At 35.8% G+C, this 14,313-nt stretch overlaps 2 protein-coding genes across 3 annotated transcripts in view; one reads left to right on the top strand and one right to left on the bottom strand.

Annotated features, from left to right (window-relative positions):
- LOC109048440 (peroxisomal membrane protein PEX14-like) overlaps positions 1-9,332 on the bottom strand; it is a 59,530-nt gene extending 50,198 nt beyond the window's left edge. The window contains exons 1-2 of the mRNA XM_042713313.1: positions 9,188-9,332; positions 5,590-5,634 (exon numbers count right to left, since the gene is read on the bottom strand). Of these exons, the coding sequence (XP_042569247.1) occupies positions 5,590-5,634; positions 9,188-9,223 (81 nt within the window). The 5' untranslated portion in view covers positions 9,224-9,332. The remainder of the gene's footprint in view (positions 1-5,589; positions 5,635-9,187) is intronic.
- A 137-nt stretch (positions 9,333-9,469) lies between these two features.
- Positions 9,470-13,383, top strand: LOC109048163 (DNA fragmentation factor subunit alpha-like). 2 transcript variants are annotated; one of them, XM_042713314.1, is made up of 6 exons: positions 9,470-9,775; positions 10,151-10,309; positions 10,394-10,563; positions 10,703-10,892; positions 11,867-11,991; positions 12,463-13,383. In XM_042713314.1, exons 1-6 carry the CDS (start codon positions 9,682-9,684, stop codon positions 12,676-12,678), a joined length of 954 nt encoding a protein of 317 aa, XP_042569248.1. In that variant the 5' UTR covers positions 9,470-9,681; the 3' UTR covers positions 12,679-13,383. The 2 variants fall into 2 exon arrangements, with proteins under 2 accessions (XP_042569248.1, XP_042569249.1); XM_042713315.1 differs by having other exon boundaries at positions 9,472-9,775; positions 10,409-10,563.
- The last annotated feature ends 930 nt before the right edge of the window (positions 13,384-14,313 follow it).

Below are 14,313 nucleotides of genomic sequence, written 5' to 3'. Positions count from 1 at the left end.
TCATTTATAATGTATACTGAATTATGACTTTACTTAATGTCAAAAGACTTGACATGAGAAACATCAAAAGACAGCAACAAGATCTGATATCAGCAAAGACCCCCTTAACTCATTATAAAGGAAAATTCACACACACACAAAAGAAGAAAATGAAAAGAAAAGAAATGGGCTTTTCATGTGGGAAGATGTCCGGCCATAAATCTGCTGAATTTGGCCTCGGGGACCGGCTCCAGAAATCTGTTCCAACAGCACACGAGACCAAAACCACAACGTAAAGAAATCTGGGCGCCACTCGTCTTTATCTGTTCAGCCTTTTTTAAAGAGAATCAGAATATAGAATATATATGACCAAAAAAAAAAAACTAAACTAAAGAAAACCTAACCATTTACAGTTATGGAAACTACTATAAAAGATGCTAAATAACACAGTCACTCAGACTAGTGTCATAGAGTCAGGCCAAAAACAAATGAGGATTGGGGAGAGGGCATTTCACAGTTCAAATGCAAAACTGGGATTTCTGGTTTGTGTCATCCCTCAGTCATTTAATGAGCATTTCACAGCAGTAAACAAACACATTCAGTAGGGGACTTCACAGATGGAGTTTTGAAATTATACACACTGGGGCTTGAAGAGGAAACCAGGTCTCATCTATTCACCTCTAATCTGGTAAATTGAGTCAAAAAGACTGACTGAAACAGGAGGAGTCGAACCAAGAGCTGTAAACACATTTTCCGAAGCCCCTGATCTGCAGACTTCAAGCATGCATGATAAATATGACGTGAAATCATAATTATAAAAGCAATTAGCTGGCCCTGTGCCGCTCGCCCTTGGATATGACAGTGAAAATTCATACAGAGCCCCTTCAATGCGGCTGGGACAAGGTTGGTGGGGAGGGGGACGGAAAAGTGCAACACAGCAACAATAAAACCACAAGCCTTTCCTGTATCATTAACCACAAGCTCAAGCTCAGGACAAGACACTGCCTGTTGTAACAACACTAAATAAATTTCCACAAACACATGTGAGTTCCTCATCCTATTTATCAATCTCTAAAATGCACATACAGTATAAATAAAATTCTGGTTTCCAGCAAAACAGTCCTAGTGCAGTTGCTCAGCTCGGACTTCAGCAAACATTCTACTTTTTTGTCAGCTAAATGTTGACCTAACTAACACACGCACACATCTGGTTTACTATCCTTGTGAGGACTCTCCACAGGCATAACGGTTTTTATACTGTACAAACTGTATTTTCTATATCCTTACACTAACCCTACACCTCATAGAAAACTTTCTGCATTTTTACATTCTAAAAAAAAAAAAATCTGTAATATATATATATATATAATAGTATATATATATATATATATATATATATATATATAATTATTATTATTATTTTTTTCTTCAAGTTCAGGGTAGGTAAGATTACTTGTATTTGAAAAGGCTGCATTTATTTTATTTAAAAAATAATAATCCAGTACAGTAAAAACTACTGTGATACATTTTTTCAGGATTTTATTTTTTTTGATGAATAAAAAGCATTTATTTGAAATTGAAATCTTTTGTGACATTATAAGTGTCTCTCGATTGTAATCACATTTGTGTCCTTGCTGAATAAAAGCATTAATTTCTTTCAAGAATCGTACTGACCCCAAACTTTTGAACGGTAGTTTATATTTACGTACATATTTTAATTCATCACAATTTATTTACACATAAGATATTAGCTCTTTTTTACCCAGAAGGATTTTATACAAACATAAGGTAAATTTAATAAGGCTTTGGTGTAGATGGAATTATTTTTTCCAGCAAAAAACATCAGTGAAACTCTGGGAACAGGAAACAGACTGGGCACCGGCACCTTTGGAAAATATATTCTGCCAAGGTGTGCTGCTTCAATCAACCCAGTCAGATCCTCAAGGCAATCTCTCAGGAATGAGAGACCTGTCATTGGCCCGCTCATCTCCACCTAGTGACCATCATCCCCAACAATCATGAAATATCTCTGTGGCCCGTGCCCCCATGCCAACCATAACTCTCCTTTACTGCAGACAGCTCCAATAAAGGATTACAATTACAATAAAAGTAATGAGCAAAGAGGGGGGAAAAAAGAGAAAAGTCCGAGGATGGATCCCCAGGCAAATTAAATTGCAGCACAGTTTGAAAGTGAGCACAGTGTAAGTCTTTTGGGTTATTACTGGTTAACCACCCCTCATTCCCTCAATAATTAACTTTCAAGTTTCATAATCAGGAAACAGAGAAATTGAAACAAAAGACAAATGCTGTCCCAAAATGTCTACAGTGACCCACAGATCAAACCTCACTTATAAACGAATGCTCCTGGTGGATCACCTATACCTTCTGCCACCTGTGTTATGGAAGGTGGAAGCATATTTCAAAATCAACATTCGAGCATCAGATGTGTTTCCAATGCCTGGAGCTCAAGAGGCAACAGCAAGGTGTATGATATTGAGAAAATAATGCTGTAAAGGAGATGACCAATGCCACTGGCTATAATGTCAACATTGGCATCTCGTCAGGCAGACCCCAATCCCTAGGCTTCGGGGATGTTTTCTCTTTTTTCCAGCGTGGTGGTGATAGCAGAGGGGCTCCGGAAATTCAGAGACTGCCGAGCCAAAACAGATCACTTCAAAGCGCCTTATTTAACGCTTGCTAAATTTTTCATCACAGTTGTTTAATGTCCTGGGGAAGGGGAGCTTTTGAAGTTGCGGCGAGAGCGGGATGTTCTTCTGACAACTTTCCTTTTTTTTCTCCCCCTCCCTCCTCCTTTCACCTCCTCCCTCTGCTCCTGCATCCCTCGCTCTTTCCACAGGAGGCCAGTGATATTTGGGGCACACGGTGAAGCCCCAGCGGGCAGAGCGAGGATGGGAGAGCATCCCATGGAGCCGGCAGTAACCATGCCAACACGATGAGTGTTACAGTCAATGGAGGAAGATCGCAGGAGGGTACCGCAAAACACCACTGGAGGGAAAGATATTTAACCTTTCACACACCTTTGAGGCAGAAAGCCCACCACAGAAGTCTAAAAGGCAAACAAGAGAGCTGACAAACACGGTTCTCTGACAGCCTGAGGTGATTTGGGGGGTTTATTTTTAACTCCACCAAGCCTAAATATAGTTAAATCTTTGGCTTTTGTTGCTACATGTTACTCAGTTGGGAATTTATGGGCATTCTGTGATTTAATAATAAATGCTGATTAGGGTTGCAAAAATGTGGAAAATTTCAGGACTTTTCCACCCCTTTGCAACCCTAGTGCTGATATGCCTATATTTGTGACTTTACATTGTAGACTGGGGGAAAAAGAAGAAGGAAAAGAACACGAAAAGGAAAAGGAAGAGGGAAAAGGAACAGATAGAACAGAAAAGGACAGAGAAAAGGCAAAAAAAATGGGAAGGGAAAAGGAAATAGAAAAGAAAGGAAAGTAAAGGAATAGAAAGTAAAAGAAAGGAAAAAAGGAAATAAAGAGGAAAATGTACATGGGAAAATAAAAAGGAAAGAAAAGAAAAGAAAAGAAAAGAAAAGAAAAGAAAAGAAAAGAAAAGAAAAGAAAATTATAATAAAAGGAAAGGGAAATGTAAAGGGAAAATGCAAGGCATAAAGAGGGGGAATTTTATTTAGAGGAAAGGGATTTGTGAAGGGATAATTGAAGGGGGGAGGAGAAAGAAAGGAAGGAAAATGTAGAATGTAGAAGGAAAAAAGAAAAAGGGCAAAGAGCAGAAAGTAATGTATAGTGAAAAGAAAAAGAAAGTGAAATGGAAAGAAAAAACACAACTTACGGAAATAAACAAGAAAAAGAAAAGATAAAAAGCAAAGGGGAGAAAAATAATGGAAATGAAAAGGAAAGGGAAATGTAAAAAGAAAAATACAAGCAAAAAGCAATAAAAGGTAAAGGGAAATGTACAGGACATGAAAATAGAAGTGAAAATGGAAAGAAAAGGAAAAGAACAAAAATGAAAGTGAAAAAGGAAATTGAGAAGGAAAAGAACAGGAAGGAAAGGAAATTAGACGAAAGGAAAGAAAAGGAAAAAGTGAGGGGGCGGTTAAATGAAGAAATAATGAAGTAGAGCGCAGTTTGTGGGAGAGGGACAGGCCAGTAAGGACAGTCCCTGGAGGCGAGAGCTCAAGCCAGAACAACACTGGTACAAGGTTTGACTGACAGGCCAGAGTGCAGTGCTCAGACTCCAGCCAGAGTCGCCTGCCACCGAGGAGCGAGGGCCGCCCATCCGGTGAGGTGAGTCAGAACCTGTTAACGTGACTGGTGTCCCCCAGCCTGACACCCCGGCACTCGCGCTCAGAGCCTCCCTCCAGCCTGCCACTATTCCCCTTCCGCTCATCCACATCAAATCCTTTCAGAACACAGATTTCAATTATTCACCCCATCCAAATAATGCCTTGTGACATGAATTATCCAGAGCTGTAATAATCCACTTAACTGGGAAAGAGCAGCTCATCAAAAAGAGAAAAGCAGAGGGAAAAAAGGGGAACTTGTCAAGCAGTTAGAAAGCCAAGAAGCCTTAATAATCAACATTTTTCCCGCTGTTAAGGACAGTGCTTTGAGCATGGCTAAGTATCATTCATAGCGGAAAATCACATCACACAAAACCACACAATGCACAGCCTAATTGTCCAATGATAGTAAATGTGCCATAGATAATCCAAGAACTTCCTATTTTAAAAGCAATACAATATAGAGAGCAGTTCTGCTACTGAGGATGGGTGAGGATTACTCAGATTCATATCCAATGAACACAAAACTGCCTGCTAGAAAATGTTCTAATTGGTGATCAAATGTTTTCAGATAATCACAGTCCAGACATTTTTAACATGCTGAGAATTACATTCTATCAATAAAAAATAGATCATACACTACTGTTCAAATGTTTGGTGTTATTAACACTTTTTAACATTTCTGAAAACAGTTCCTTATGCTCACCAAAGCTGCATTTATACAGTTTAAACTGTACATTTGCAAAATAATATTATAATTTAAACTAAACATTTTCAATTTTAATATTTTAGATTGTAATTTATTCCTTTGATGGTAAAGCTGATTTTTTTAAGAGGCCATGACTCCAGTCTTTAGTTTCACATGAGCCTTCTGAAATCATTCTAATATGCTGATTTGAGAAAAATTAATTCTTATTTTCTTATCATCAATGTAAAAAAAAAAAAGTTGTGCTGCTTGATATTTTTGTGAAAATTGAGATTTTCCTTTATTCTTTGATTAGAATAAAGCTAAAATAAACAGCATTTAGACTCCAACAAGGCTAATAAAGTAGTAAATTCTGTGTAAAATACAGCAACACCTGAGTTATTGTTTCTACAAAAACAGCAATATAATAAAGGCAGCAATGACCAAGAAACATGTAAATAACTGTAAAAATAATGGATGATGAAGTGGTAAATTCTTTTTTGGGGGGGGGGGGGGTCCATTGCGTTCAACGCATATATAAAAATAATGCAAACAAATTTAATTTAAATATTATTGTTTCAAACTGATTCTACTCCTATAAAATCCCTGTAGAGAGTAACGCGTGCTCGTTAGTCTGACTCACAATCACTTACCAGCGCTTCTCTCGGAGGAGTGTCTTCTCTGGCTGGAGCAGCGTTCTGAAACAGACCAGCAGCATTGTGTTACAGCGGCATCTAGTGACAGAATTTATGACATACATATGAGTCTTTGCAGTACAGTGTTGGACTCTAATGACAGAGCGCCTAACCAGACAAAAGTATATACTTCACAATATTATGGTTTTTATTTTATTTTTGAAATAAATAAATGCAACCTTGGTGAGCATATGAGACTTCTTTCGAAAACACTAAAAAGTCTTACCAATACCAACATTTTGAATGATAGTGTACAAAGCCACCTCCTTTATCATTCAGAAATTAATCACAATAAATAGCATCATCAAAAAGCAAATTAAGGGCCAAGATTATAAGATCCAAGATAGGATCTACCTATAATAAGTCTGAGATAAACTGATGGCACATTGATTAATTGTCCTTATGTCTCTTTCAGTCTCTCCAGGATTTCGCTGAACTTTTTTCTGGTTTTTGCGGTCTAAAATGACTAATCTTCCTGCGGTTTTTCTCAAAATTTGAGGTGATATTTGTGCCATTTCTTATTGTTTTGCAGTGAAAATATACCACAGACAACATTCTTCTAACATTATTTTGACTTTTCTGACTTCGAGGAGCATTGTAGGTCTCAGACTAACATTTGAGGACAGCAGACCAGTGCCATTAAGTTCTACAGAAGGTGGCACCAGCACCTGACAGTAAAGCACTCACCCTTATCACACATGTACATCTCAGAGATGTCTATTTGATGTCTGCATTTACATATGCAAGATGTATTTTTAAGAGTGCTTGCTCATATGTCTCGAAGATGTTTCCTGTCAGATGTCAAATAGATATTTATTAGAATGCATGTAAAACTGCTTCTGAGACGATATCAGAGTACACAGCAGATGTTTCCCAGATCTTTAGCAGACGTCTTACAGATGTACTTGTGCTGTCTGGGTATATTATATATTAGGGAGTGGAAATGGCCTATAAGTACTTCTCTGCAGCCATCTACTAGTGGTAATTTGATATATATTTTTTTATTTTTAAATAAGTATTTGCTTTCCTACATTATGAAACGTTTAGTATTATACATGGGGGCAACCAAAAGAAAGGATGAACAAATATCTTCACATTAAAAATAACTTTCAAATTCGGTAATACTTATATAATAATACTAAGTAATACTAAGAAGAATTTAAAATCACTCAAAAACATTAGACCATTTCTGCCACAGGTTGTTCCTGTAGTTTTACTGTTAATTCCATGGTGAATGGTGGTGATTTGTGTTTATTGAACAATGGTTTCGGAGGTTGCTTGATTTTGCAATAAATTCAGCGATCGTAAAATCCTGGAGGGACTACTCTTTCCCCATACAAAACTAAATTTGCCTCTCCCTGACACTGAGAAAGTTTAAACTCAAGTTCCACTAACCCTAACTGTCTATACACTGTAATACAATTATTGACAGATGTAGTGTTTACTGCATTACTGATTTCCATTCAATGTCATTAATACACCAGCCTTTATCATCACTGTGTGATTGCAGCAGGGCTGGAACTGTCTCTATACCATTTGTTAGATCCATTTCAGAGCACGAAGTAAGCCAGCAAGGTTCAAATTAGAATATTTAATTTACCAATTCGCCATTCAGTTGACACTTTTAAGCAAAACTGAGTTATTGTAAACATATTAGTTTTCTGAAAGCAACCTTGGGCTAAGTGTCAGGCTCAAGGACACAATAGAAACAATTTATATATTTTATACATATTAAATAGAAAGTTTATACATTAACGAAGAAAGTTTGGGGTCAGATTTTTTGTTCAACAAGGCTGCATTTATTTGATCCAAACCAGAGAAATATTACAATTATTAAAATATTGTAAGTATATTTAAAATAATTGTTCTACATTTTAATATATTTTACATTTTTTATGCAATAAGCTCTAATTTCAGAGTCTAGGCTCCAACAACTGCTATGTAAGAGCTGCAGAATTTTCAAAACCTGATTGTAACTAAAGGCAAAAAGGCATCTCGTTACTCTCAAAAACAGACCAAATATCATCAGACTGAACTTCTTATCTAGGCTGGTTAAACACACTCTAACAAACGGCAACACTTCAAACATTCTAAAGTGGGCAACAGATTTAGTATGATAAGAATTATTTTCACACTGCACCAACACACACACCAACAGGGTGGATACACTGATCGAACAAAACTCAGCTTCAAAATACAGGCCAGGCATCCTCAACATACTTCCAAAAAATTAAAAATAAGCATATCTTAAACAGTCATAAAATTCACATATTTACTATGCAAGTATTTATGACAAACATTTCCATTACAGTATTTAACAGAGGAATAATAATGCAAGATTCACATCCTAACCTTATAGCTGAGACATCAAATTCATTAAGGACATTTAGTTAATAATATTTCAAGGCCAAACATGAAAAGTCTGTTATCAGTTGGAAAAAAAAATATAAAAAAAAAAATATATATATATCTATATATATATATATATATATATATATATATATATATATATATATATATATATCATGGAAAAAAGATGCACTGGAAATTAATAGTGATTGAGGATGTCATTCTGCCTAACATCTGGACTTTTAAAATTAAAATAAATAAAATATGACGAAAGATTGTTATCCCTTTTATTCACTGTTGATTTATATTGCACATTTTAAGCTGTAATAATTAAAAAAATATAAGAGTACGCGTCTTTTAAAATTTTAGAAGAGGAGTAAAGAAAAATATAAGTAATAAAATCATTTAATATTAATAAAAAAGAATAAATATAAAAATAAAATTAATGAAATAATGTTAATTAATATAATTTCTATATATCTTTATTAGAAATTATTAGAAATATAATACATTTAAACACACAGACTGAAACAAATAAGAGACATGTTCTGATACTAATTCAGTCAAGAATGCAATTAAAATTAATGTGTTTACATACTTTGATGTGTTTTATTTTATTATTTTGTATTACTGATTTTTCAACTATTTTGCATCACCCCTGAATATGTTAACGTATCATATCTCTAACATACCTCTAGGTTTGAAACATGAAGGTGGGTGAATGATGACAGGCTGTTAATTTTGGGGTGAACTTTCCCTTTAATTCGTTGCTGATACATTGCATAAATAATACTTATATGTCGGCTGTAAACAGATCAAATTGAGTTCTTTAATGAGATAGACGAGCACATGGAGGGATGAATGTGTCATGTTTTAGGTCAACGACCCCTGACTGCACATTAAACTGGGAAATTGTCCATTTAGCTCTTGTATTATTTCCCAGAGACTGACACATTGATATCTGCAGTGAAATGTCCTGTATGCGCTATGCTCTGTGCCTGCACCTGTCACACATACATCTAACTGCATGGGTGAGACAGTGACCAGGGCGCTAGCAAATCAGCTAAAACTTTCCCAAAACAACATGGGACAGCCAGATTATGAGCTTATCAATAATTAAAGCGTGCCGAATTTTGCATTTACTATGCAGCTCCAAGGCCGAACAATCAGAATGCATGTTGTTAGATGGATGAATGTTATGAACTACCTGATTTTGGTGGTCAGGTTGGTCCGAGGATGCCATCTTTTCAGAGCTGTTAGCCAAAAGGCTAAGGACGCTGACACTTCAGCGGTGCTCGATTACTATAGTCTGAACTAGTGATATGAAGGTCGAGTCATTTGCATTGATCGGTTCTTTTGAACTGTTCGTATCAAAGAATGAGCCCTACTTGAAAGAAAAGTGAATAAGAGCTCAGTCCGCATTTGTGAATCGGTTCAATCGATTCATTTAAAAGATTCGAATCAAAAGAACGATTCATTCACATCGCAAGGCTAGCGAGCTGTTACCGATTCGATCAGCACGTTTCAAAACGCGGAAGCCGAAATGTGTTTATTTTCAATTTCTTTGTGAGACAATCTCAGACAGTGATAACGTTACGTGTAATGTGAGTTATCAGGTTTCAGACACAAAAGTAATATCCAAGAGAAAAGTGGGAAGCTTTGAAGATACTGACTTATGAACTTTAAACTTTGACTATTATCATGGCAGAATTAAAAGCGTGTAAAGTGTGTAACATTAGTCGAGAGAAGTATTATGGACTGGCGGTAACCTCTCTGGATCAGCTCAAAATAAAAGGTGAGTTTGAAAATAAAGTAGTTTTCAGCCTTAAATGAGTAAACAGCCTTTTCAGATGAAATTATTAAATAGATTGTTTATATTGCAAATTTTAAACAGTGGTAATTTAAAAGTGTTTTACGTAAAGTAGGCATAATTTAAAAATATACGTTAGAGTCAAGTTTAAAATAAGTTTAGAACTTAAAGATGACTATAGACAAATAATATTAGTTATATTACGTATTAGTAATTAAAGTAATAAGGATATATATATATATATATACATTTAAAAATAATTTAAATTGCAATTCTCTCTCTCTTTGTGTTTTTTAAAGTTGACAGTTCATCATATGCTCTATTTGTCATTCGACACATTCTCGTCTCTGTCACTCACAGGTGGTGAGGCTCTTGGGATGAATCCCAGTGCATCAGTCTCAGTGGTGCTAGAAGAGGATGGGACTATTGTGGAAGATGAGGCTTACTTCATGTGTCTGCCAGCAAATACAAAATTCATGCTATTGCATGCCGACGAAATATGGATGCATTCTCATCAAGGTGAAATATAAACTATACCAGGATTTTTTTTTTATTATTATTTATTTATGTATATTTGTTCAGCACGCTTACTAATCTAAACAGATCTATTTTGTCTAGTTGATGGAGGGACAGCACAGCCTTGCAGAATGTCCACTGATCTGGAGGTAGATGGAAAAGACACAGTTGATGGGTTTGAATCTTGGCGCAGTTTGGCAGAACAGCTCAGACAGGACCTGGCCAGTATTATCCTCATGTCCGAGGGAGATCTACAGGTCCATGTGATTCTGGCTTAGTGGCTTTTTATTTTGCGATATATCTGACTATTATCATTTACATGTATGATTGTAGTGTGTAAACAGCCAATGTTGTACTGTGGTTTACAGAGAATAACTGTATAAATGTGTGTTACAGAGTTTGATTGATGTGCCGTGCTCAGATCTGGCTGCAGCGTTGGACTTCTCACAGCAGAAAACTCAGGTCCTACAGGATACGCTGCAAAGAATGCTGGACCGCAGGGAAGAAGAGAGACAGTCCAAAGAGATACTGAGGCTCTATTTGAAAGCCATGGAGCAAGAAGGCACATGGGACCCACAAGAAGAAAGTAGGAATATATTTCAGATACCAGCAGTACATAAAACATTCCCAAGTAAAATCACAAATTAATTAAGGGAATAGTTCCTTTTTTTTTTTCATTGAACAAATTTTTAGAAATTTAGCTTTACATCTCTTGCTCATCAATGGATCCTCTTGTAGTGAATGGGTGCCGTCAGAATGAGAGTCCAAACAGCTGATTAAAACATCACAATAATCCACAAGTAATCCACACAACTACAGTACAATCCATCAATTAATGTCTTGTGAACCAAAAGCTGCTTGTTTGTAAAAAACAAATTCACCATAATAATCCATAAAAAAGTGATTATCTCATAGTTGTTATCTCATAACAAAATACACCAACATGTTTGTGCACATTTCTCTCCTGATTTAGACAAGAAGATTTTTTTTTTAATGGAGAAAGCTATTTTATGGCTAGAACACTCCTATTTTACCCAGTAGCAACAGTTTCAAGTTAAAAACGTCTTAATAATAGATTTGTTTAATACAAACATGCAGCTTTTCAATTCACAAGATGTTTAATTGATGGACTGAAGTCATATGGATTACTTGTGGATTATTATCTTGAATCTCTTGAATCTCTCTTGTGATGTTTTTATCATTACTCTCATGACGGCACCCATTCACTGCAGAGGATCCATTGATGGGCAAGTGATGTAATGCTAAAGTTATGCAAATCTGTTTGATAAAGAAAAAAACTCATCTACATCTTGGTTGACCTGAGGGTGAGAACATTTATAGCAAATTTTCATTTTTGGGTGAACTATTCCTTCAGTGTTGCTTTGACTCTGCTCCCAGTAGATGGCATCGCAGAGCCATTTCTAAATTCTAAGTTCATTTTATCAGTACTTGGTGGAATGAAGAAAAGGAGCAGCTTGGATGATAAACAGCTTATCTGTTGCTGTGACAGCCCTAATCTTTCCAGTGCTTTCAGGATGTTAACCACTGTCATTGCTGCAGGGGCTAGACTTGATGAGACAGATGGGGTGCAGGTGGAGGCCGCAGCAGGGTTCAGCTCCACAACGCTAACGCTCCTGAAGGACAAAAAATACCCACAGACCAGACTGTCCAATGAAGAGCTACAGGTATGACATTTGACAGTGTTTTAAGACCTACCACAATTTCTTAAGAATGGTGTTAAAACTAAGCATGTTTACTCTTAGTGGAATTCAATATGAACATCATTCAAAATCTGTTCTACCTGCCTAATACAACATTTCAGAGTGAAACAGGGTATTAAAAATGGCAGAACTTGGTTTTATCCATCAGGAATTGATTGGTTTGTGAAAAGTAGACATTGCATAGGGCTAATTTTGGTGTCATGTTGACTGAACTTTCAGTCATATATCAGTAGGGGTCACTCACTGTTTTCAGTGGTATTAGTGGTAGCAGTATAATCAATCTGTTATTAAAAAAAATGATAAAACCCTAATAATTTATTATGCTATATTATAAAAAAGTAATTATGTAATAAAAACAGGTTTATTTTTGTGTTTGGTTATTTAAGAGCATATGGTTTAGTATTATTGTCTCATATGGATGTATTTTTTATGCAGATGGTGGCGGGGAATGGAGTGAAGGTCATGATGAAAGTGTTGGGCTGGGAGGGTGAAAGGACATCAGCACTGGTCCAGGCATGTGAAAGTGAGCTCAGTAAACGCCTACAGCGAGTCCAAGCCCTGCAATCCCTCAGTGCTCAAAATCAGTCCACTTCACAACCACACACTGAGAGAGAGACCCGAGCCAAACGCCGCAAAAAACACACACACTGACAAACCTCTATATTTGTGAACTGCTTCGTTACATTCCATGTAAAAACAATTAATGCTTTTCCAATTTTTGGATAGTAATTGTTTTGATAATAGTATAGCGTATAAAAATGCTAAAGCATGATAAAAGTGGTTATGTTTGTAAACAAGAAAAACATACAGATTGGTGCTCATTATGATTTCTGAATTTCTTATTTGTTGCCTGTAAAGTCGAGCCTTCATTCGGGACATCTTATAATATGTCATTTACAAATGAATTAATGAAAGAAAAAAATTAACAAAGCAAGTTAACATTATAGAGAAAATGTAATGTTATAATTACAGTATTTTCAAAATACTATTTTTAATGCTGTGTTATGATATTCCTTAGGGAAGCAATGTATTACCATTTTATTACAAGGTTCACTAAATGTGTCAAATTGGAAATGTTAGCAATCTAGACCGTGGGCTGCACAATTATTTATTTTTTTCTGTGAAACTGTTTGCAGCACTTGTTATAACGTCAAATGATACGAAATAATATTTTTAGACTAAAAAGATTTTGACATTTAATTTTGTGCATTAATATAAATCGAGTTACATAATGGAATGGAAAAAAAATATTTCAGCTTGTCAGGGAGCATTGAGTATGGTAATGCATGTAGATAAAATTTCAATCTGTTAATAAACTAATGAAGAGACCTGTTGGTCTGTTCCTTTTCACCATGATTGTCTTGTTAAAACAGTCTATTTCTGTGCAGATGTAGTTCTACCTTACGTTGTAATGAGCATGTGTGGGGTTTGATTGGTGTTGGGTGGGTTTGTGAAGCCAGTCTTAGTGCTGTTTTGTGGCTGTGATGTACAGTTGATTTGAATTTTTGAATTGTGACCATTGTTAGACTATATGCCAATGATCAGAATATCACTTCAACAGGATGTAGAGATGTTCCTGGGGAATTCATTAGACTGGTATTACATAATGCAGTCCCTAACTAAACTGTTCTAGTAATGGGCTTCCTGTCTTGAAACCCTTAACAGATGATTTTACTCATTGTTTTCTCAGTATTACAACAGTCATGTCTATATTCTGATCATGTTTACCTTATATTTTTAATAGGTTAAATTTTTAAGTAATTATAACAGTAAAGTCTTATTCTTCTGTTATTAATAATGTGCATGTGATGTGTTTTTACTGTTTTAGTAGCTAATTTGAATGTGCAGTATTAGGAATTATGTATGTGTTACACTGCGACCACCTTGTCCTCACATCACTGAGCTCTGACCACCAGAAGCAAGCAAATCAACTGTGAATTATGTACTCTCTACCAGACAAGCGTGACCACAGCTTCAACCAGGGTCTGTTGTTGCGTGATGGATTGGCTGTGTCATGCAGGGCAGAACCCCAGTCCATTGATCATTCACTGACTTCTGCTAGCAGTTTTTTCAGTTTAGGCCTGTTTTTTCCTCCTTGAATGTGAGCTACATTCTCATTATATCATACCATATGGGCCTGATCTATCAAATATGATACAAAACATAAAACACATATGAAAACTTTATTTTATATTTTGTCTAAACTGTTCAATTTTTTTATTATTCTATTACATATACATCATGACTATTATATATTGTACATCAGGCTTTAAATCCCAAGCAATA

This window comes from Cyprinus carpio, chromosome A23 (assembly GCF_018340385.1).
Source record: "Cyprinus carpio isolate SPL01 chromosome A23, ASM1834038v1, whole genome shotgun sequence".
Lineage (NCBI taxonomy): Eukaryota > Metazoa > Chordata > Actinopteri > Cypriniformes > Cyprinidae > Cyprinus > Cyprinus carpio.
The sequence above is the reverse complement of the archived record's forward strand: the minus strand, read 5'-3'. Positions and strand labels throughout refer to the sequence as shown.